Here is a 23,802-nt window from a genome sequence, read left to right as displayed (position 1 = left end):
TGGAGGGGGTGATAATTTATTTGAAACTATGACTCAAGGAGTTTTTGTTTACAGCAGTAGAAACAAACCTAAGGATGCTTCTTTGAAAAAAAATGGAAAGAAAATGGTATACCTTGCATCTCGAGGGATAGTTTTGCAATCACGCTGAGCCTAATTGATGAACATGTTATGCTGGCACTAAGTCCTCAAAGACTTCCTAGCACGTCAGCAAATATTCTAATGTTCACAGTTGTGTTGGGTATTTGGTTCATGGCAATGCTGAGGAACTGTAGTAAAGCAATATATAATTGATACCAAGGAACTCTGCTGTAAAAGTGGTCAAATTATTATTTGTAGATATGGGCCTGCTTGACAGCTCTGGATTAGGCAAACGATGGTATGGGATTTAAAAGTGAAAAGTGAAAAATGTCATGGAGACAGGTTTAAAACATGGAGAATTACCAATATGGGGGGAGAAGGGAGTGGCAAAAACTGTTGTGATCTCAGCTTCTTCAATGAGTGTTGTTTACAAATGAGAAGAAACAGAAGAATCCAGCCTAAGGTAACAGCAGTGGCATTTGTTTAGCTTTTATTCTACAATACATGTGTTTGCATTATGTTTTGATATAGCTATTGTATGGAATAGACAATAAATGACAGAAGAGGGAAAGAAGGCAGTTTCATCATTTGTACTGTGTACAGTCAGTTCTGTATGTCTTTTTAAATGGATTAATCATTACCCATATTTCATATAGTTTGAGGAGAGGGGAAATTGAGAAGAGGCAAATAGTTAAGAAAAGTATTTACACTATTAATGTTGGAAGCTCAGGCAAGGTTTACATCTTGAAATAAAGATTATTTCAAAGGGGTTCTGCTTAAATTGTAGGTAAATTATTGATTTTTCAGGTTCCCAAACTGTCCAAGGTCCTGCAAGATGATTTCAAATTATTCTTGTGGCTTTCACAAAGTCTTTGTGGCTAAGAAAATATCTTTTGACAGCTTTAGCTAATATTTTATTGGAGGGAGAAGGAAAGGGGAGCTAAAGAAATCCCAATGTGTCAAAGCAGTCTGAAATCAAATGTTCTGCCTTTAAAAAGGATATCTTAAGCGTTTACCTTTTAAATGTAACTTTTTATAGTTGTATTGACTTTCTGGCTGTCTAGAAGGAAACTAATGTGGGGCCTCATTCACCAGTGCCTAGCTCAAGGTTTATGCCAGTGTATACCTCCACTGAAGTAATTCAATGGTCAGTCAGGCCTGTTGTCATTAACTCTGCACATCAGAGAATTTTAGGAAATCATCTAGGTATACAGAAGCAGCTGACTGGCTGAGGTTGGTAGTGTCTGTGATGGCCCTGTGTAAGGATACTGTGGTAAGGATGGTGAATACAGTGGCGAACCTGACTGGGGCAGAGAGGATTTGACTTTGCTGGGTCGTACTCTCTAGCTCCCCCTTCAACTCATTACAAAGGTGATGTTTGGCTTCAAGGGTAAACTGTGCCTCTGTATGACCTTGTGCCTCAGTGAGGGTAAGGAAGTTCTTTTAAGGCTCGTAGACCTTGTTAGGAGTGTGAAGGGTGCCTTTTCCTTTTTGCCTCTTTTGCCTGATGTCTCTTTTCCCTGCATTCCCATATCTCCACAGCATAGGCAGATGCTGCACTGCAGCACCTCTTCTCCATTCTACTCAAACCAACTCCCCCCAGTCCTAGGATAGTACCCTTTCCACCACCTGTCTCTCACTGGACATTTCTTTAACTTGTGCCTCCTGGCACACTCCTGCCTCAGGAACTACTAATTTTCAAGGGCCTGTTAACAGTTCTTGAGAACACCTTGATGCTTTTGAGAATGCTGTTTGCGCGCTGTTTCTCCAGACCAGCCCCTTTACCCATCCTGTCTTCTTGGAATGATCAAGCTGCTGGGCTCTCAAAAACACTGGAACGGTCATATTCCAGTTTGGAAAATCCACTAGTTGCCAGCTCCCATTCGAGCCCCTTGCTGGGCACTCAGATGGTTAGAGGTACCTATCCAAGCTTTTGAAAATTGTGTCCTTTCTGTGTCTCAGTTTCTCCATACGTAAAATGGGAATAATGATACTTATCCGCCTTAATAAAGTTCTTCAGGTTCGACAGATGAAAAATGTTCTTGAATTGCTAAGTATTATTAAATTATTACTGGTTTCAGAGTAGCAGCCATGTTAGTCTGTATTCGCAAAAAGAAAAGGAGTACTTGTGGCACCTTAGAGACTAACAGATTTATTTGAGCATAAGCTTTCGTGAGCTACAGCTCACTTCATCGGATGCATGAAACAACAGAAAGCTTATGCTCAAATAAATTTGTTGGTCTCTAAGGTGCCATAAATTATTACTGTTATTCAGTAGGAGTAGAAGCGATTTCTACTAGCAGCAGGCATTGTGAGTAAGTTCTATAGGAACAGATCGTTGGCAAATAGTTTAAGTTTTACAAACTTTGCTTTTATTTTGTCATATCCCACCCATCTAAAGGCACCCTAGAACATAGCTGGGCAAGTATTCTGAAATCTAGTGGCTGGCAATTCTTTTTCAAAGTAACTGGGATTTCTTGACAGCGGTTTGTTTTGGGTTTTGTTTCTTGTTTTTGCTGAGGTAAATCTTAGCTTCAAGAGCCCTAAATTACCAGTTTATTTACATTTTGGCACTGGGTAAGAAGTGGATTTAACATTCTTGTTCACATATTCTATTACAGATAATAGGACAGCAGTCATTTTAAAAGCATTTCCTGTATTCTCTAGCAGCTAGGCTCACGACACTCTGCGGGGACTGTTGTTTTTAACCTTCTCTGCTTCAGACTGTGTTCTGAGTATAATGGCAGTGGCAGCATTCCATCTTACAATACAGCAGTGATCACGGCCATCTCTCAGCTTGCTGGGGTCCAGTTGGTGGGCCTGATTCATTGTTGCTCTGCACATCATGCAGTCATTTACACACTGCAAAAGAAGTGCAAAGTGGGTGTTAAATGCTTTCAAATCAGAATGGAAGTATTTTGTATCCACTCTGCACTAGCATTAATGACTGCGCAAGGGGCAGGACCATGATCGACTGGGCTCAAAATTTCAGAGAAGAACACAAAATGAGTGACATAAAAACTTACCTTACGTTTAGGTGGTCCCTACCTGGAGGCTGAATCTCATATTCCAGGCTCTGTACAATCTTCCCTTTGAATCTAAGATGAAAGTCCTGTTTGCCTTTTTAACCTATAGATCACTTTTTTTGGTGGTAATTATCTCTGCTCTCTGGGTTCCTGAACTAACAGCCCTTGCTTACAAGCCCCGAGTTTTACTATTCAGTAAGCACAATGCTGTCCTATGTTCGGTGTCATCTTTTGTTCACACGTACCGCACTGAATTCCATTAGAATCAAGAGCTTGTCCTTCCCGACAATGCTTTACCTCCAATGAGGCTGATAGATGTCTTCACAATTTGGGTATAAGAAGGTATAATAAATTAGATCTGAATAAAACGTAAGATTTTCAAATGTCTGAAAGTTTGTCCAAAGAAATATCAGGCCCATACAAAATGTGTTACTGTCATAGGTTAGGTTTTTACATATCCTTTTAGCTAGAAGGAAGGTCATAAATATACTCTATAAGGAGCACATGAATCCCCTGGGTTGAGAGGGAAAGTACTTCCCAAAAAAAGATTTTCATTGTTTCCTTCACAAACACTTCTACTAGATGCGAATGAGTAGAGACATGAGCCTCTACAGATGCACTGTTAGGCAGGACTGCTATAGCTTCTGGTTTTGAAAAGTAATGCTGCACTGTTGGTTAGTTTGTAATATTCCCTCTATCTGTCTATCTAATTCTAGCTCAAAAGTTTGTCTCTTTCACCAACAGAAGTTGGTCCAATAAAAGATATTAACTTACTCGCTATGACTTTCTAATTCTCTGGGACCAGTGCAGCTACAGCAACACTGCAAACATCTAATAGAAAGCTGACCTTGTCCACTTGGAAGACAGGCAATTATTTGTACCTGTACATAGGATTTCTCTGATGGCAGATGGCAGTTTCTTACATGTTCACCTTATGCTCTGTACTATGTTACTGTCATTGCATCAATAATGTTGTTTTCTTACTATTGTCCTATTTCTGACACTTATCTTTTGAGGACAATTTCAGGGGATGAATGATGGTCTTGTGGTTAAGGTACAGTTCAAGGAGTCAGGAAACATGGTGCTATTTTTGTTATTTCACAACCTCCTTGTGTGATCTGGGCAAGAGATGTAACTTCTCTGTGCCTCAGTTTCCTCATTAGCAAATGGGGAATAATAACACTGCACAAGGATAGGTGCTCCAATACTGCACTGATGAATATGAATCTCACTGAAGTATCAGTAAAACATTTATTTAAAAATCTGTTGGTAGTTTATAGTTTGCTCTTTCTGGAAACTACTTTTTACTTTAATGAAGCTTGAGTGAGAATCAGTTTTATTCCAAGCAGGTGCCTATCACCTGCTGTCTTCTAAGTATTGCTCTTCATAGTAAGTGTCATGACATTTGCAACTGAGGAAGGGAAGGGAAGCCTTGACATGACCCATTTGGTGGTCAAAAAATCTGCTGTACATTTGGTCACTTGTGTCTTTTCAAGTTTGATTGAAGACCCTATCTAGGGAATGACTTTGTCCGCTGGAGAAATACCACATATACATAAGAAAATTGTGCGTTCTGTCAAGAATAATGTAAAATAATAAAATGTGGAAAACAGGAGGGTGTATGTGGTAAATCAAGATAATACCACAGGAGACATCCCTTATAATGAGAGACAGTTGAAAGGCATGTCCAGATCCTTTATTATTCACTTTCTCCGAAATAGCCCCTTGAGAGTACTGTCAAAGTATGGACATGTTAAGGGTCAACATTTGGGAGACAAAAGTAAGGCTCTTGATGCTGTGGAGGCCTATAGAGATGTATTATAAATCATTCTAATGAAACTAACTAATGTGCTCCAAATAAACTGGGAGGAAATCAACATGTGATATTTTTTGATCACTTGCCCTGCCTGATGTGCCTGGTACCGTAGGTCACAAACAGAATGGTGGCTTATAAAAAAATGTTCTAGTAGATAACAGCAGTGAGGGGGATAAACAGTACTTACCCTAATGTTAATAATACATTACATGTATGCAACCCTTTTTCTCTGAGACTCACAACCTATTTTACATCAGGAGGGGCACGGCACAGGTACATGCCAGTTTCAGAACTGTATTTTGCACTATTAAAATAAATGCTGAATTTGTTTATTACTAGCTAATTTCTTTACTAAATAGACTTAATGGAAGTTACTCATATAAATCCCTGGTACACCAGGGAGAGATGAGATTTGGAATCGAAATACTCAATGTGTTAGTGTACACATAAGCATGTTTGTTTGTGTGCACACGTGTGTGTGCAGATTTTAAGTGAGACCCACTTGTGCTGTCTTTTTACCATTTTCTTTGAAGCCTGCTATTTGGAGTCTCTATGTATTCTCACTGGTGTTGAAATTGGATTACTATAATGACAGCACATGTTCTAATTGGAGTGTAAATTAGGGAGATGTGTCCCCTTTGCATGAGGATTTTATATTGGTGGGGATTTTGTTGGCAGGAGAGGTGGAAGAAATGAGGAAACAGAAGAGAGGTACGCCTATAGCTTAGTGTGAGAGCATTATTCCCAGGGGGCACATGATGGAGCAGTGTATGCAACAGTGAACATCAGTACCAGCCATGGGAATTGCTTAGACTTCTGAGAATATGGAAAGACATGAGCTTGCTCTTCAACTGTGTTATCAGAAAACAATTCTGGGCGGATTGGTAAAGATGATAGTTGTTTAGGAGAGTAGCTGTTGTGGATGACTGTGTATTTTAAGTTTGAAAGACCAACCCCTAATATTATTACAGGTGATATCTGACTGTTCCTGTGGTCTTTAGGGCTGATGCTATGTGTAATGGACTGAGGTGGAATTTGTGCGTACTTAAAAAAACGGCATCATTATTTGCTAAGGAGTAAAGGAAGGATGACTACTTTTGATTCAAGAAGTGCTGTTCTTTTTAAATCATTCTTGGCCTTTCAGTTCTGTAAAGTGCCCCTGCAGCTCTCAGGAATCCAGGTGCCCAGAGGACAATGTCAACAACCTTGACATAGACAAGGAGTATTATTATTCATTATTTTTATTATATAGCACCATAAATATGCACAGCACTTTACAGAAAGAATGAAGATATGATCCCTACTTCAAAGAGAATACAACCCAAGGGACAGATGTAGCTCCCATAGAAGTCAATGAGAATTGGCCCTAAATTAGACAAACAGAAAGCAATGACAAGAATCAAAACAGGGTGCAGAGAAAGAAGGGGGGAGTTGTCAAAGAACTGAAGATAATATATGATTTCACATTTGCAGCATATAGTTTTGCAATGGATTATTAGACACAAAAAGCTGGAGTTCAGTATTTTGAAAATTCTCAGTTGGTGTTGGAGAGATGGGTCCCCATTAGCTAAACAATTGAAACTGTGGTGTGTGTAGGGCAGGAATTGTTAACTGTACTCCCTGAGAATGAGAGATTGGGTTTTATGTACAGTTGTTTTATTCATTGGTTTCTAAGCAAGAGCTAGTCCATTCTATTTTGTTTATAGAATCAGAGTCATACTGGGATAGGCCATTACTTGGGTGTGTTGGAGCAGGGGGATTGTACAAGGATCCTTCCCCATTTCACAGTGCATACAAGAGACACTCACAATTACAACCTCTTCTCTGGGGGGAGAGCAGAAACTCCTCCCTCAGTGAACCCACAAGGGTTCATGTCACCCCAAGGGGGCAGACAGGAGATGGGACCATGGCCTATCCTCTTCCCATCTTGCACTGCATGAAGCAGGCTGCACCATCCCCAACTTGAACCACTAATTAAATACCACAATTTGGTCCTCAGTAAACAAAGTACAATGCCGAATTGGAAAGACCATTTTGAATGTACTAATTGACAATCATCTTCCAGGCAGGCAGTCTTGGTGAAGAAATTACACTGACTGTTTAACAGGCTCTCTGTGACTGAAAATTTTGCAAATAAATGACTCAGGTACAACCCTTTTTCAGTGCCACAGGCTCTAGATGATTATTCAGTGAAGAACAAAGTTGGACAGCAAATATAATTGTTCTATTTGCCTTTCCTGTTACTGACTTGCCATGATAAATATGGAGAATTAGATTTGGTCCAGTGCAGAGGTGGGCAAACTATGGCCCGCAAGCCGGATCCAGCCCGCAGGCCGAGCCGTTTTAAGCCAGCCTGTAAGCTCCAGCCAGGTGCCATGTTGGGGGCTGTACCACGCGGCTCCCGGAAGCCACATCATGGCCCCACTCCGAGGGTTGGGGGCCACTCCACGCCTAGGAGTGGAGAAGGGACATGCCACTGCTTCTGGGAGCCGCTTGAGGTAAGCGCTGCTTGGAGCCTGCACCCCTGAGCTTGTCCCCATGCTCCAACACCCTGCCCCAGCCCTGATCCCCCTCCCTCTCTCCAAACCCCTCAATCCCAGCCCAGAGCACCCTCCTACACCCCAAACTCCTCATCCCCAGCCGTACCCCAGGGCCCGCACCCCAACCCCAATTTTGTGAGCATTCATGGCCCACCATACTATTTCTATTTCCCAGTGTGGCCCTCAGGCCAAAAAGTTTGCCCACCCCAGTCTAGCGGGAGGTGGAGAAATGGAATAGGTGGCCCCTGAAAGAATTCTGCAGCACCTAATAGTCTCTGTTGGCACATTTTAGAAAGAAGATTTAAAACTGAAGCCAAGCAGAAGGCTTATCCATGTTTCAGATCAGGTGTGGTACGTAGATAAAACTAGTCTTTACATGCCCTGACTAGATGAAGGTGGACTTTCTAACAATCCCTTTTGAAATGGAATGAACAGCCTGCCAGGCAGTTAGTAGCTCTAGCAGTTTTGCTGCCACAAATAACTGACAAGGTGGGAGAAATTTTTGTATTCCTGTTGCGTGCTGAGTGAATGAGTGATAGTGCATTTGCTACTACTTTTAAATGCATTGCTGGATTTGATATTTTCTGGTATTCTGGTATTATGTTGCCTCTGTGTATTCTTAGCCTTCATTCGGTTTTGAGAGAGGCCTTCATGGATAAAACACCCTTTTAAAAAAGGAGAAAATGGATTCTGTATTTGATGCAGCTGTGTATTTTATATTAGCTGTATAATTCTAGTATGTTCAGGGGGTTTTGTACTAGAATTGACTTGCATTTTAATTCTTGCGCTTGTAGAAATTTCATTATTCTGCTTAAAACATAGTACTAAATTATGTGAGCTAATGAGAAGAAGCCTGTCTTTTAGACTATGTACAATTACGTTGCAATTGCTGGTCATTTTTTATCAAAGTAGTGAGTACCCAGTACACGAGTCTCTGTATTATTACAGATTATGTAGCAGGTGGTGGACAGCACCATGACCCTCTTTAGGTAACTGAATGTGGCTAGGTAAAAATCACTAAGATTTTATTTGAAAGGGCTGGAATAGCAGGAAGGGTGTGGGGTAGGACTGAAGTTCAATAATAGAGCTGTATTGTGGCTTAGTACTAAAATAGCAGAGCAGTACTGCAGTGAAGCAAAGGGAGTAGGGAAGGGAGTAATGGAAGCTAAGAACTGTTGAGTAGAGCTAATAACTTGATGACATCTGGAAGGCTGAGATGTTTAATGCCTATTTTACTTCAGTCTTCTCTAAAAAGGTTAAAGGTAATTAGATACCAAACACAATTAATATTATATACAAGGGAGAAGGAACGCAAGCCAAAATAGTGAAAGAACAGGTTAAAGACTATTTAGATAAGTTAGAAGCATTGAAGTCAGCAGGGTCTGATGAAATTCATTCTAGGATACTTAACGAACTACCTGATGTGGTCTTGGAACCGTTAGTAATTATCTTTGAGAACTCCTGGAGGACATGTGTGTCCCAGAGGACAGGAGAAAGGCAAACACAGTATCTATCTTTAAAAGGGGGGAAAAAAGAGGACCCGGGGAATTATAGACAAGCATATCTAACTTCGATACCTGGAAAGATACTGAAACAGATTATTAAACAATCAATTTGTAAGCACCTAGTGGATAATGGTTATAAGGAATAGCCAGCGTAGATTTGTCAAAAACAAATCATCCCAAACCAATCTAATTTCGTTCTTTGACAGAGTTACTGGCCTAGTGGATGGGAGGAAGCAGTCGACATGATATATCTTGATTTTAGTAGGGTGTTTGACACAGCCCCACATGACATTGTCATAAGCAAACTAGGGAAATGCTGTCTAGATAAAATTATGATAAGGTGAGCGCACAACTGGCTGAAAGATCGTACTAAAAGAGTCGTTAGTTATCAATGGTTTGCTATCAAGCTGGGAGGGCATATCTAATGGGGTCCTGCAGGGATCAGTCCTGGGTTTGGGAATATGTAATATTTTCATTAATGACTTAGATAATGGAGTGGAGACTATGCTTATAAAATGTGCAGACGAAACCAAGTTGGGAGGGGTTGCAACCTCTTTGAAGGACAGGATTAGACTTTAAAACAACCATGACAAATTGGAGAATTGGTCTGAATTCAACATGGTGAAATTCCATAAAGACAAGTGGAAGGTACTGCACTTAGGAAGTAAAAGTAAAACGCACAACTGAAAAATGGGCAATAGCTGGCTAGGTGCTAGTCTTGGGGAACAGGATCTGGGGGTTATAGTGGATCACAAAATGAATATGAGTCAACAGTGTGATGCAGTTGTGAAAAAGGCTAATGTCATTCTGGGGTGAGTGTCATATGTAAGGCATGGGAGAGAGTTAATTGTCCAGCTCTGCTTGGCATCGGTGAGGCCTCAGCTCCAGTGGTGTCCAGTTCTGGGTGCCACGCTTTAGGAAAGAGGTGGACAAACTGGAGAGAGTCCAGAGGAGAGCAACAAAAATGATAAAAGCTTTAAACTCCTGACCTATGAGGAAAGATTGAAAAAACTTGGCATGTTTAGCTTTGAGGAAAGATGACTGAGGTGGGGGCCTGATAACGGCATTTAGATATGTTAAGGGCTGTTTCAAAGAGGACAGAGATCAATTGTTCTCCGTGTCCACTGAAGGTAGGACAAGAAGTAATGGGCTTAATCTGCAGCAAGGGAAATTGATGTTAGATATTAGGAAAAGTTTTCTAAGTATAAGGGTGGTTATGCTCTGGAACAGGGCTTCCAAAGGAGGTTGTAGAATCCCAGTCATTGGAAGGTTCTCAGAACAGGGGGTTGGACAAACCCATGTCAGAGTTTCTCTGGGTTTACTTGGTTCTGCCACAGCGCAGGAGGCTGGACTTGATGACTTCTCAAGGTCCATTCCAGCTCTACATTTCTATGATTCTATGTATAATAACAGTTGCAGCATGTTGGCTTTAACATGCATGTGACAGCACTTAGCCAGTTGCTGGTGCACTCACTATCTCACGTTCATTAACTCCAAATTCAAATTCTGGCTCTTCCAGTCGAATTGCTTGTTCATTTATTTGTGATAGTTCTTATTTCGATTTAATGATATATGAGAATACTTCATTATGTATTAGTAAATGTGTCACGGTATACTTGTAAAACCAAAGAAGATTCAGTGTTACGAGACTTCACTACACAGCCTGCTATTAAAGCTTCACTGAGCCCTCAGAAGAATGCCATTTGTGTGCAGATTGAATAGCTTGAAGGTTAGAGAAGTTTTGATGTGTGAATTTCTGCTCTATCTCCGCTTCTCTTTCCTATTTTGACTTCTTTCTTTAAAATCTTGCTTTTACAGTAAACTCATGGTTTGACTAATAGGTCACAAAGTAGTTAAGATGTTTTCTATAAATATGACCTTTTTCTACCAACAAATGCTTTGGGTTATCCCAAGAATTTGATGAGTTAATAAATGTTTAATTTTTTCACTGAGTCCAGAGTATGCAAAATTGAAAATAAATGATTCCTCTTTGACTATCTGCCAGTGTAGAGCCAACTGTAGGGTTCTTGTGCCCATCATGTTCTTAAGACTGGATTCTTTTGAACAGCAGTGTTTCTCAGGGACGTTCGTGTGCTGCATGCCTCTTCATATTCCTATCAATGTTTACAGCTGAAAATAAGCTGTGGGGAAAAAACAGGTCTGCCACTGATTCTGAAACACCGTGCAAGCCCTGTTGCCAAGAGTGCCATATCCCTTAGCACTGCCCACTGAGGAGGTCTGTTCTTCTTCTCCATCCTTGCAACGTACATTCTCGCCACATCTGAGCACAGAACACTCTCCTCTGAGATCTGTGGTGGGCATCACTGAAAGGGACATCACTGCCTTCTTTATAGGGCTCAGCTGCTTGTGTGACAGGAATGGCATTGGATTGGCCAATATCAAACAAGCCAGCCATACCTCAATAGCAGGCCATTGCGGCCCAGTTGGGTTTACTAGGGTCTGACATCACAGGCCTCTAGGAGCCATTTGACACTGCATTCAGGGAAGAGGAGGAGATTACTCTCCCCACCAGTTTCTCTGACCAGACTGCCTATGCCAGACTAGGAGGAAGAGCTAGACCTGGAGTCAGAATAACAATAATGTCACAGAATCATAGAACTGGAAGGGACCTCAAGAGGTCATCAAGTCCAGTCCCCTGCACTCATGGCAGGATTATGTATTATCTAGACCATCTCTGACAGGTGTTTGTCTAACCTGCTCTTAAAAATCTCCAATGATGAAGATTCCACAACATCCCTAGACAATATATTCCAATGCTTAACCACCCTGACAGGAAGTTTTTCCTAATGTCCAACCTAAACCCCCCTTGTTGCAGTTTAAACCCATTGCTTCTTGTCCTATCCTCAGAGGTTAAGAAGAACCATTTTTCTCCCTCCTCGTTGTAACAACCTTTTATGTACTTGAAAACTGTTATCATGTCCCCTCTCAGTCTTTAGTCCTGACTAAACAAACCCAGTTTTTTCAATCTTCCCTCATAGGTCATGTTTTCTAGACCTTTAATCATTTTTGTTGCTCTTCTCTGGACTTTCTCCAATTTGTCCACATCTTTCCTGAAATGTGGTGCCCAGAACTGGACACCATACTCCAGTTGAGGCCTAATCAGAGCAGAGTAAAGCGGAAGAATTACTTCTCATGTCTTACTTACAACACTCCTGCTAATACATCCCAGAATGATGTTTTCTTTTTTTACAACAGTGTTACACTCTCATATTTTGCTTATGGTCCACTGTGACCCCCAGATCTCTTTCTGCAGTATTCCTTCCTAGGCAGTCATTTCCCATTTTGTATGTGTGCAACTGATTGTTCATTCCTAAATGGAGTACTTTGCATTTGTCCTTATTGAATTTCATCCTATTTACTTCAGACCATTTCTCCAGTTTGTCCAGATAATTTTGAATTTTAATCCTATCCTCCAAAGCACTTGCAAGCCCTCCCAGCTTGGTATCGTCTGCAAACTTTATAAATGTACTCTCTATATCATTATCTAAATCATTGATGAAGATATTGAACAGAACAGACCCAGAACAGATTCCTGTGGGACCCCACTCCTCGTGCCCTTCCAGCATGACTGTCAACCACTGATAACTACTCTCTAGGAATGGTTTTCCAGCCAGTTTTTCACCCACCTTATAGTAGCTCCATCTAGGTTGAATTTCCCTAGTTTGTTTATGAAAAGGCAATGCGAGACAGTATCAAAAGCTTTACTAAAGTGAAGATATACCAAATCTACCACTTCCCCCCTATCTACAAGGCTTGTTACCCTATCAAAGAAAGCTATCAGGTTGGTTTGACATGATTTGTTCTTGATAAATCCATACTGACTATTACCACCAACCTTCTTGGTGAAAACCAAAACAAAGAAGTCATTAAGCACCTCTGCCATTTCCACATTTTCTGTTATTATTTCCACACACACCCCTCATTGAGTAATGTGCCTACCCTGTCCTTTGTCTTCCTCTTGCTTCTAATGTATTCGCAGAATGTTTTTTTGTTACCCTTTATGTCTCTAGCTAGTTTGATCTCGTTTTGTGCCTTGGCCTTTCTAATTTTGTCCCTACCTATTTGTGTTATTGGTTTATATTCATCCTTTGTAATTTGACCTAGTTTCCACTTTTTGTAGGACTCTTTTTTATTTTTAGATCATTGAAAAACTCCTGGTTAAGCCAGTGTGGTCTTTTGCCATACTTCCTATCTTTCCTATGCAGTAGGATAGTTTGCTCTTATGCTGTTAATAATGTCTCTGAAAAACTGCCAACTGTCTTCAGTTGTTTTTCCCCTTAGACCTGCTTCCCATGGAATCATACCTACCAACTCTCTGTGTTTGCTAAAGTCTGCCTTCTTGAAATCCATTGTCTTTATTTTGCTGTTCTCCTGCCTACCATTCCTTAGAATCATGAACTCTACCATTTCATGATCACTTTCATCCAAGTTGCCTTCCACTTTCAAATTCTCAACCAGTTCCTCCCTATTTGTCAAAATCAAATCTAGAACAGCCTCTCCCCTAGTAGCTTTCTCCATCTTCTGAAATAAAAAATGTTTCACCACCAAAGGCCTGTCATCTTTGTTGCCCAATGAGGTGGTGTCCTCAGCATCAGCATGTTTATTTTGAGGCATTCCAAGAGCTGTTTAAGAGAATTGCTGAGACTCTGGAATTAGAGACATGGGTCATATCAGAGAAATCTCATAAGTAGTTTGACATCCTGACAACTCTCGGTCCAATCAGAGTCACCCTCCCTATAAATGAGGGGCTGCTTGACCCAGCTAAGGGCCTGTGATAGATGCTGGCCATGATAACACCAAGTGCAGAATGGGTAGAGAGCAGTACCAGGTCCCTCAGTCTGGGTTCAAGTACTTCTATGCCCACCAGAACATAGGCCTGTTAGTCATTTCAGTGGTACAGGAGAAATCTAAATCAAACAAGAGTACCTCTAAGGAGAAGGACCAAAAAGGGTCAACCTACTTGGGAGAAAATCTTTTTCCTCTGTCTCATTACAACTCACTGTGTCAAATTGCCAGGCCTTCCTGGACAAATGGAACTTTTTTGCCTGGTATAGAGTGATGTCCTTTCTCTGAAAACTCCCCACATGACAAAGGGGGCAGAGTGACTCAGGAGAACAATCAAGGAAGGCCAGTTGGAGGCCAGGATGGGTACACAGATGGGAATGGGCACTTCCAACACTGAGGCCAGATCTATGGCATGGCAGTGACTATACATTGAGTATCCTGGCTCCAATCATCAGGCATCCCCAGGGAGGTGCATGTAATGATCAAGGATCTGCCCTTTGAGGGCAGTGAATTATTTAGTAAGTGAGCTGACAGCACTGTCTAAAAGACTGAAAGGCCACCTCGCACTCCTTGGGGATTTACACACCAGCCCTATAGCTCAAGCCATGCTGTCCTCAATCCCAGTCATGATAACAGGTGCCGTGTTAGCACTCCATGCAACATAAGTACTATGGCAAGAAGATGATAGACAAGAGGGGTCTCCAGGCTTCTTCCTCCTCAGTGATGCATCCTACTCCTATGGCACAGCAAGACATTTGACAGGACTCTTGGGAGCCACATCAAATTCAGGCCAGAAAGCACCATGTTTGGAAGCTGCCTTACCCCATTCCAGCAAGTATGGTCTGCCACTGCATTGGACAGATGTGTGTTGGAGATCATCACCCATTGCTATCTCATTCAGTTCCACTCTTTAACCCTGCTGTTTACCTACCACCCTTCAGGGACCCTTCTCACAAGAGCCTGTTACAAGCAGAAGTGGCCTCACTGGGGAGCCGTAGAGAAGACGCCACCACAATTCAGGGGGAAAGGTTTCTACTCCCTGTATTTTCTGATTCTAAAGATGAAAGGGGGTGGGGGGTCTTCATCCTGTCCTAGACCTAAGAAGATTAATCAGGTACATACATTATCTCAGGTTCAGGATGATAACTCTTGCATCCGTCGTTCCATCTCTTCAAGCTTGGGACTGGTTCATGGCTCTGAACTTGCAGGATGTGTGTGCTTGCAGGAAGATTCTAAGCTTCACAGTGGGACCCAACCATTACTAACCCAGGGGACTGCCTTTTGGACTCCCCCTGGCAAGAGCGTTTGCAAAATGCCTGGCTGTGGTGGCAGCACACTTAAGGAGGAAGGGAATTCACATCTACTTATGTCTGAATGGTTGGCTGATCGGGGCAAATCTCAGAGGAGACCACAAAGATCCTGCACTATGCCTTCTAACTATTCTCCAGGCTGGGACTCCTTGTGCACTATGAGAAGGCACTCAGATACTCCTGTTGTGATTATTGGACCTACAAAGTTACCCTAAGCTCAACTATAAAAAGTATGTAAAAGTTCATAAGATGTTACAATAAATGTGAAAAATAGGTCAAGCTGTTTACGATGACGAATGTGCAAGAAAACCAGACAGAAATTGTATTAGTCCAAACAATGTGGCCTACTAAAATAAGTCAAGGACTGTGTTGAGATCATACTTGGTAAACAAAAAAAATTTACCTATGTCAACTTTGGCCTTACAGAAATGGATTTAATTGGTGGACAAAATAATGAGGACAAAAACTGCCCTACTTTTACTCCTTTTTTGGGTCCTTAAAAAGACTGAAAAAAACAATCTTCTTCCCCCAGCTCATCTGCTGACTTACCAGCAGTTGGTAACTCAACTCATCTTGACAAGTCTAAAGAACTTTCTTCCTGAGAGAAAGGTTGGCTGGGCTTTCTCTTGTTTAAGGAACTTTGTTTTCACTTGCGAGTGCTGGAAGTTATCCCACTATCATGACATCCAGTTCTCATAGAATCATAGAATCATAGAATATCAGGGTTGGAAGGGACCCCTGAAGGTCATCTAGTCCAACCCCCTGCTCGAAGCAGGACCAATTCCCAGTTAAATCATCCCAGCCAGGGCTTTGTCAAGCCTGACCTTAAAAACCTCTAAAGAAGGAGATTCTACCACCTCCCTAGGTAACGCATTCCAGTGTTTCACCACCCTCTTAGTGAAAAAGTTTTTCCTAATATCCAATCTAAACCTCCCCCACTGCAACTTGAGACCATTACTCCTCGTTCTGTCATCTGCTACCATTGAGAACAGTCTAGAGCCATCCTCTTTGGAACCCCCTTTCAGGTAGTTGAAAGCAGCTATCAAATCCCCCCTCATTCTTCTCTTCTGCAGGCTAAATAATCCCAGCTCCCTCAGCCTCTCCTCATAAGTCATGTGTTCTAGACCCCTAATCATTTTTGTTGCCCTTCGCTGGACTCTCTCCAATTTATCCACATCCTTCTTGTAGTGTGGGGCCCAAAACTGGATACAGTACTCCAGATGAGGCCTCACCAATGTCGAATAGAGGGGAACGATCACGTCCCTCGATCTGCTCGCTATGCCCCTACTTATACATCCCAAAATGCCATTGGCCTTCTTGGCAACAAGGGCACACTGCTGACTCATATCCAGCTTCTCGTCCACTGTCACCCCTAGGTTCTTTTCCGCAGAACTGCTGCCTAGCCATTCGGTCCCTAGTCTGTAGCGGTGCATTGGATTCTTCCATCCTAAGTGCAGGACCCTGCACTTATCCTTATTGAACCTCATCAGATTTCTTTTGGCCCAATCCTCCAATTTGTCTAGGTCCTTCTGTATCCTATCCCTCCCCTCCAGCGTATCTACCACTCCTCCCAGTTTAGTATCATCCGCAAATTTGCTGAGAGTGCAATCCACACCATCCTCCAGATCATTTATTTATCATCCTCAGCCCAGCAGTGGGGATATCTAATTGCCAGCACGACAAAGGCATGTAAGATCCTGTATAGTAATCTCTTTCCTTCTTGTGTGATTTTCTGCCTTCTGTTTCTTTCCTCTATCCTGACTCACTCTCTTGACTTTTCAAATCTTGAAGTCAAATATACTGCACTCATCCAAACCTGCCTTGTCTAAAGAGAAAGGATCCAACCAGATGATGGCCCTCACCAAATTGTAACTAATCAAGGTCCAAGAAGCAAGTGTCTTGGTAGACTTGCCAGCCAAAGCATCCACCTGTAACTAACTAGCGGTCCCGTGTTCCATAAACATCAGCAAAAGCCATGTTTCACCCATCTTTTCTCTCCTGTCTGTGAATGCCCTGTACTTCAGGACTGAGAATAAAATTAACTGTTTCCTTTCCATCAATTAAAAGTTGTTCTTAAACTAAGAGACTCTGATACCTTAACTCCAAAAGGAAAGAGACTTTAATAATATCTGAAGTTTGTTTTGCATAATCACTCAATCACAGTGTCAGTATAAATACTTGTTTTCATTTCTTGTGGGTTTGTATGGGTGTATTTAATCAATAAACTTTCAATATAAATAGATGCTTTTAGGTGTTTGCTAAGTAACCGAGTAAAACCAAGCTCTCCGTTTAATCATAGGCGTGAATCCCCTATCTATCACTGTTTCATGGTAGACAGTGAAAGAGTTTATAAACGCCTTTAACTTTTTAGGCCTTTGAAATTTATATCCATAGAGCACTCCCTCCTTTCACTTCATTATGCATATGGCAAGTTAATCCCATGTGATGTTCATTCTCTTATCCTCTACGCAGGGAGAGAAGTGTGTGCAGTGGCATTTCTTATTTTGGTAGGATTTTTGTTTTTGTTTCATATATATGTTGCTCTGTATTTACGTTAGAAAAGGGCAAGGTCAAAGAAATGCACCTTGCACTTGGAGCAGAGGGTGGTGAGGTTTGTGATGGTTCTTAGTTCCTGTGGGAATTCACTGGACTGACCCTGGAAAAAGTTCTGTCTCCTGAGCTTTATTCTTATTGTAGAGTATTCCACTGTGCCAGAGAACAGTAGTTGTTGACCACTGTCTTCATCCTGGAGTCGAAGATCTGAAATCCATAAAGCAGCAACATAGAGCAATCCATTGACTTTTGTCAAGCATTATGCCCTTGATATAGCAGCTGGGCCTGATGCCAAGTTCCAGCGAGCAATACTCCAATCATTATTTGACTGACGCAGCTGGCAGTCCTCATTCCCAGCATCCAGAGGGGATATTGCTTACTAGTCACAGTGGGATCCACACTGACACAATGTGGAAGAAGAAAGAATGGTTACATATGCTACAGTAACTGTGATTCTTTGAGATATTGTAATCTGTGTGGGTCCTACTACCTGCTCTCCATCCCTGCTCTTCAATGTCCTCAGCAACATGAGCTTTGAATTGTGAAGGAAATGAGAGAAGGTCATGGCTGACCCACCCTTTATGCCCTTCTATGGGAGCACACGGAGGCACATGCATAGCCCCGACAGACACTGCTATTCAAAAGAATCCAATCTCACACACAAGGCCCACCTGCACCTTACAGTCAGATCCACATTGACTACAACATTTTGAAGAACCACAGTTACTGTAGGATACCTGGCCATTCTCTCCATGTTGTAACATTGTTTTTTTTATGGGAGAAGTTCAGCTAGTAACATAGAAGCTCTGGAAAGCCTCCTGCAGCAGAAGACTTGTTGTGCTCCTCTCCTGCTGGGTGAGCAGCTGTGTTGTGTGATCATGTGGAAAAACTAGACTCTGATCCCAGCAAGAAGAGTGAGCTGGTGCAATAGCAGGGCTATGGCTGATAAGTCTGCTGTTGTGCAAATCCAGTGGGAAAAAATCCTTTGTTGGGGTAGGGCTGCGGGGGGCTGCATGGATCCCAGTCTCTATTCCAGCCCATCTGGGTTGTTGAGTGAATTCTATTCCTCCCCGGCCCTATGTAGCTCCATCACACAAAGGTCATTTACTTGGGCTTTTTGCTGAATTTCACCCGGTTTGCAGCTCTCCGAGTGTTTAATGTGGAGCATTAGGGAAGATTGTACCCATTTGTTGGTCACACAAATGAAAGATAGTGCATTAAGAAAGTGCCTTTGTGCAGCTGAGCACAAACTGTTAATGGAGATTCAGCCTATTAACATATAATTAGACCCCCGTTCCACTTCCATCACATGGGTTCAACTTGCCATTAAACTTGGTGAAGTGAAAGGAAGGAGAAAGTTTTAAAGAGAGAGGAGACAAAAGGAGATGGTATAAGAACAATGATTTGGCTGCCCCTCCCATATATCAACCACTCGAGGGGAAATTAGCTGCACCCCACAGTTGAATCCAGTAACAGGCATGTTGTTGCTGTATTTCCAGTGCAGGGAGGCATTCTGCCACAGGGAGGTGATGGGCTAGAATCTTGTCTCATTTACACCAGAAACTCCACTGATCTCAAAAGAATTACTCCTGCTTTATATCGGTGTAACTGAGACCAGAATCTGGCCTCATGACCTACACTTTTAAATCTGTTGTTAAACAGATGTTTACAACAGAAGTATTTAATGTTATTTTGATAAAAAGACAGCTAAAAGTCCGATCGGAATATGAAAAACTATTAGTCGTTTAGCACCTTGCAGGCTGTTTTTTCAAAATGCAGTCATTGGTCATCTAAATAGCTGTGCTATTTTCTGAATGACTAATGGATGTTATTTTATACCTCTCAAAAAATGGAGCAGTACATGTCCTCGTTACATTTTTACCATTGATTAAATTGTTGTAATCAATTTAGTGCTGATGACACTAAAAACATTGTAATGTAACCTTTCAGAATCACTTTATTGAACAAAATGTCAAACTATCTTTTTCAGTCCTCCCAAGTAGATTCATTTTCTCAGTCTCAACTGCCAGCTCAAGAGAGCAATCATCTGGGATCCAGCAAAGTCTTCCATCAGGTATGTGAATCTTCCATCAATGTTAAAGAATGTTCTGCTGCTTGTTTTCCAGGAGAGCACCTCAAATATAATAAACCTAAGTAGATGGTTTCCCACAATGGAGGGTGAGACAAATAGTCCTTTTCTTCCCCACCTTCCCTCCCCTTGCAGCTGTGGAATTTTGTGTCTAGCACCTGAGTGCAGTCTGTGATCCCACTAGTCATTCAGTAGTACTTTGAGCTATGTCTGCTGCACACTGGGGGACAAACACCCCCCCCCCCATATGTTCATGGGAAACTGTGAGTTTCAACTCTAAAAATTTCCAGTCCCTTCCATAGTATTTCCTGTGAAAGGGATAACTTATTCATCTAAAAAAGAAAAGGAGTACTTGTGGCACCTTAGAGACTAACAAATTTATTTGAGCATAAGCTTTTGTGAGCTACAGCTCACTTCATCAGATGCATTCAGTGGAAAATACAATGGGGATGTCATAAATATAAAGGGAAGGGTAAATCCCTTTAAAATCCCTCCTGGCCAGAGGAAAACTCCTCTCACCTGTAAAGGGTTAAGAAGCTAAAGGTAACCTCCCTGAAACCTGACCAAAATGACCAATGAGGAGACAAGATACTTTCAAAAGCTGGGAGGAGGGAGAGAAACAAAGGGTCTCTGTCTGTCTATATGCAGCTTCTGCCGGGGATAGACCAGGAATGGAGTCTTAGAACTTTTAGTAAGTAATCTAGCTAGGTATGCGTTAGATTATGATTTCTTTAAATGGCTGAGAAAAGAATTGTGCTGAATAGAATAACCATTTCTGTCTGTGTATCTTTTTTGTAACTTAAGGTTTTGCCCAGAGGGGTTCTCTATGTTCTGAATCTAATTACCCTGTAAGGTATCTACCATCCTGATTTTACAGAGGTGATTTTTTTACTTCTATTTACTTCTATTTCTATTAAAAGTCTTCTTGTAAGAAAACTGAATGCTTTTTCATTGTTCTCAGATCCAAGGGTTTGGGTCTGTGGTCACCTATGCAAATTGGTGAGGCTTTTTATCCAACATTTCCCAGGAAAGGGGGGGTGCAAGTGTTGAGAGGATTGTTCTTAAGATCGAAGGGTCTGGGTCTGTAGTCACCTAGGCAAATTGGTGAGGCTTTTTACCAAACCTTGTCCAGGAAGTGGGGTGCAAGGTTTTGGGAAGTATTTTGGGGGGAAAGACGTTTCCAAACAGCTCTTCCCCAGTAACCAGTATTTGTTTGGTGGTGGTAGCGGCTAATCCAAGGACAATGGGTGGAATATTTTGTACCTTGGGGAAGTTTTGACCTAAGCTGGTAAAGATAAGCTTAGGAGGTTTTTCATGCAGGTCCCCACATCTGTACCCTAGCATTCAGAGTGGGGAAGGAACCTTGACAGGGGAGATTTATATACATAGAGAACATGAAACAATGGGTGTTACCATACACACTGTAATGAGAGTGTTCAGGTAAGGTGAGCTATTACCAGCAGGAGAGCAGGGGGAAAAAAGCCTTTTGTAGTGATAATCAAGGTGGGCCATTTCCAGCAGTTGACAAGAACATCTGAGGAACAGTGTGTGTGGGGGGGGAATAAACATGGGGAAATACCCAAGATCCATAAACCTGGAAATCCTGGGCACCCCATCATCTCAGACATTGGCACCCTGACAGCAGGATTGTCTGGCTATGTAGACTCCCTCCTCAGGCCCTACGCTACCAGCACTCCCAGCTACCTTCGAGACACCACTGACTTCCTAAGGAAACTACAATCCATCGGTGATCTTCCTGAAAACACCATCCTGGCCACTATGGATGTAGAAGCCCTCTACACCAACATTTCACACAAAGATGGACTACAAGCCGTCAGGAACAGTATCCCCGATAATGTCACGGCAAACCTGGTGGCTAAACTTTGTGTCTTTGTCCTCACCCATAACTATTTCACATTTGGGGACAATGTATACGTTCAAATCAGCGGCACTGCTATGGGTACCCGCATGGCCGCACAGTATGCCAACATTTTTATGGCTGACTTAGAACAACGCTTCCTCAGCTCTCGTCCCCGAATGTCCCTACTCTACTTGCGCTACACTGATGACATCTTCATCATCTGGACCTGTGGAAAAGAAGCCCTTGAGGAATTCCACCATGATTTCAACAATTTCCATCCCACCATCAACCTCAGCCTGGACCAGTCCACACAAGAGATCCACTTCCTGGACACTACGGTGCTAATAAAGTGATGGTCACATAAACACCACCCTATACCAGAAACCTACTGACCGCTATATCTACCTACATGCCTCCAGCTTTCACCCAGAGCACACCACACGATCCATTGTCTACAGCCAAGCTCTGCGATACAACTGCATTTGCTCCAACCCCTCAGACAGAGACAAACACCTACAAGATCTCTATCGAGCATACTTACAACTACAGTACCCACCTGCTGAAGTGAAGAAACAGATTGACAGAGCCAGAAGAGTACCTGGAAATTACCTACTACAGGACAGGCCCAACAAAGAAAATAACAGAACGCCACTAGCCATCACCTTCAGCCCTCAACTAAAACCTCTCCAAAGCATCATCAAGGATCTACAACCTATCCTGAAGGACGGCCCATCACTCTCACAGATCTTGGGAGACAGGCCAGTCCTTGCTTACAGACAGCCCCCCAACCTGAAGCAAATACTCACCAGCAACCACACACCACACAGCAGAACCACTAACCCAGGAACCTATCCTTGCAACGAAGCCCGTTGCCAACTGTGTCCACATATCTATTCAGGGGACACCATCATAGGGCCTAATCACATCAGCCACACTATCAGAGGCTCGTTCACCTGCACATCTACCAATGTGATATATGCCATCATGTGCCAGCATGCCCCTCTGCCATATATATTGGTCAAACTGGACAGTCTCTACATAAAAGAATAAATGGACACAAATCAGACATCAAGAATTATAACATTCAAAAACCAGTCTGAGAACACTTCAATCTTTTTGGTCACTCGATTTACAGACCTAAAAGTTGCACTTCTTCAACAAAAAGACTTCAAAAACAGACTCCGAGAGACTGCTGAATTGGAATTAATTTGCAAACTGGATACAATTAACTTAGGCTTGAATAAAGACTGGGAGTGGATGGGTCATTACACAAAGTAAAACTATTTCCCCATGTTTATTTCCCCCGCTCTCCTCCCTCTCCCCCCCCCCGCCCACTGTTCCTCAGATGTTGTTGTCAACTGCTGGAAATGTCCCACCTTGATTATCACTACAAAAGGTTTCTTCCCCCCACGGCTCTCCTGCTGGTAATAGCTCACCTTACCTGATCACTCTTGTTACAGTGTGTATGGTAACACCCATTGTTTCATGTTCTCTATGTATATAAATCTCCTCCCTGTATTTTCCACTGAATGTATCCGATGAAGTGAGCTGTAGCTCATGAAAGCTTATGCTCAAATTTATTAGTCGCTTAAGGTGCCCCAAGTACTCCTTTTCTTTTTGTGGATACAGACTAACACGGCTGCTACTCTGAAACTTATTCATCTCAGGTGCTTGGTTTGTTTTTTTAATAAAATACAGGAAAAACCCCTTGTCATTATAAGTGCCTTAGGAACCAGACTCCCTCCTTCTTCAGAGCTTTTACATTCTACAGGAGTATAAAACTTTCAGCACCGAATCTATGGTCTTGATCCTGCTATTGATAGCACACAGGCAATTTCTTTCAGGATTGGAACCTATTTTTGCACTCAAATCTGTCTACAAGAGGAAGGTTTCTACACGGAATACTTTCTTTGCAGCTATTAGATGGGATGCAAACAATTTGGATACCAAATATGGTAGTTCCCATCAGTCACAAAAGATTTTACCACACACATCAATAACTGAGTTTAAAGCATTTGTGATGCAGCAGTGTTTTGCAAATAACAGAAAGACCTAGACCTAGACGCACAAAAGGCATTAGGTACCTAAATCCCTTTTTAGGCACCAAATCCCAGTGTGATACACAACTCTCATGGAACTCTGTAGGCACCTAAACACACTCGGTGCCTATAGTTTGGCCCCTGGGCATTTGCACTGTTGCCTCCTTCTAGATTTCAAG

At 42.1% G+C, this 23,802-nt stretch overlaps 1 protein-coding gene across 1 annotated transcript in view; it reads left to right on the top strand.

Annotated features, from left to right (window-relative positions):
* Positions 1-511: 511 nt before the first annotated feature.
* DYRK4 (dual specificity tyrosine phosphorylation regulated kinase 4) overlaps positions 512-23,802 on the top strand; it is a gene marked incomplete at its 5' end in the record, with an annotated part of 48,995 nt that continues 25,704 nt past the window's right edge. The window contains 2 exons of the mRNA XM_084629213.1: positions 512-541; positions 19,625-19,708. Of these exons, the coding sequence (XP_084485339.1) occupies positions 512-541; positions 19,625-19,708 (114 nt within the window). The remainder of the gene's footprint in view (positions 542-19,624; positions 19,709-23,802) is intronic.

Source organism: Lepidochelys olivacea (assembly GCF_965140295.1).
Source record: "Lepidochelys olivacea isolate rLepOli2 genome assembly, chromosome: 1".
Classification (NCBI taxonomy): domain Eukaryota; kingdom Metazoa; phylum Chordata; order Testudines; family Cheloniidae; genus Lepidochelys; species Lepidochelys olivacea.
Note: the sequence above shows the minus strand (reverse complement) of the source record. Positions and strands in the feature narration are given on the sequence as shown.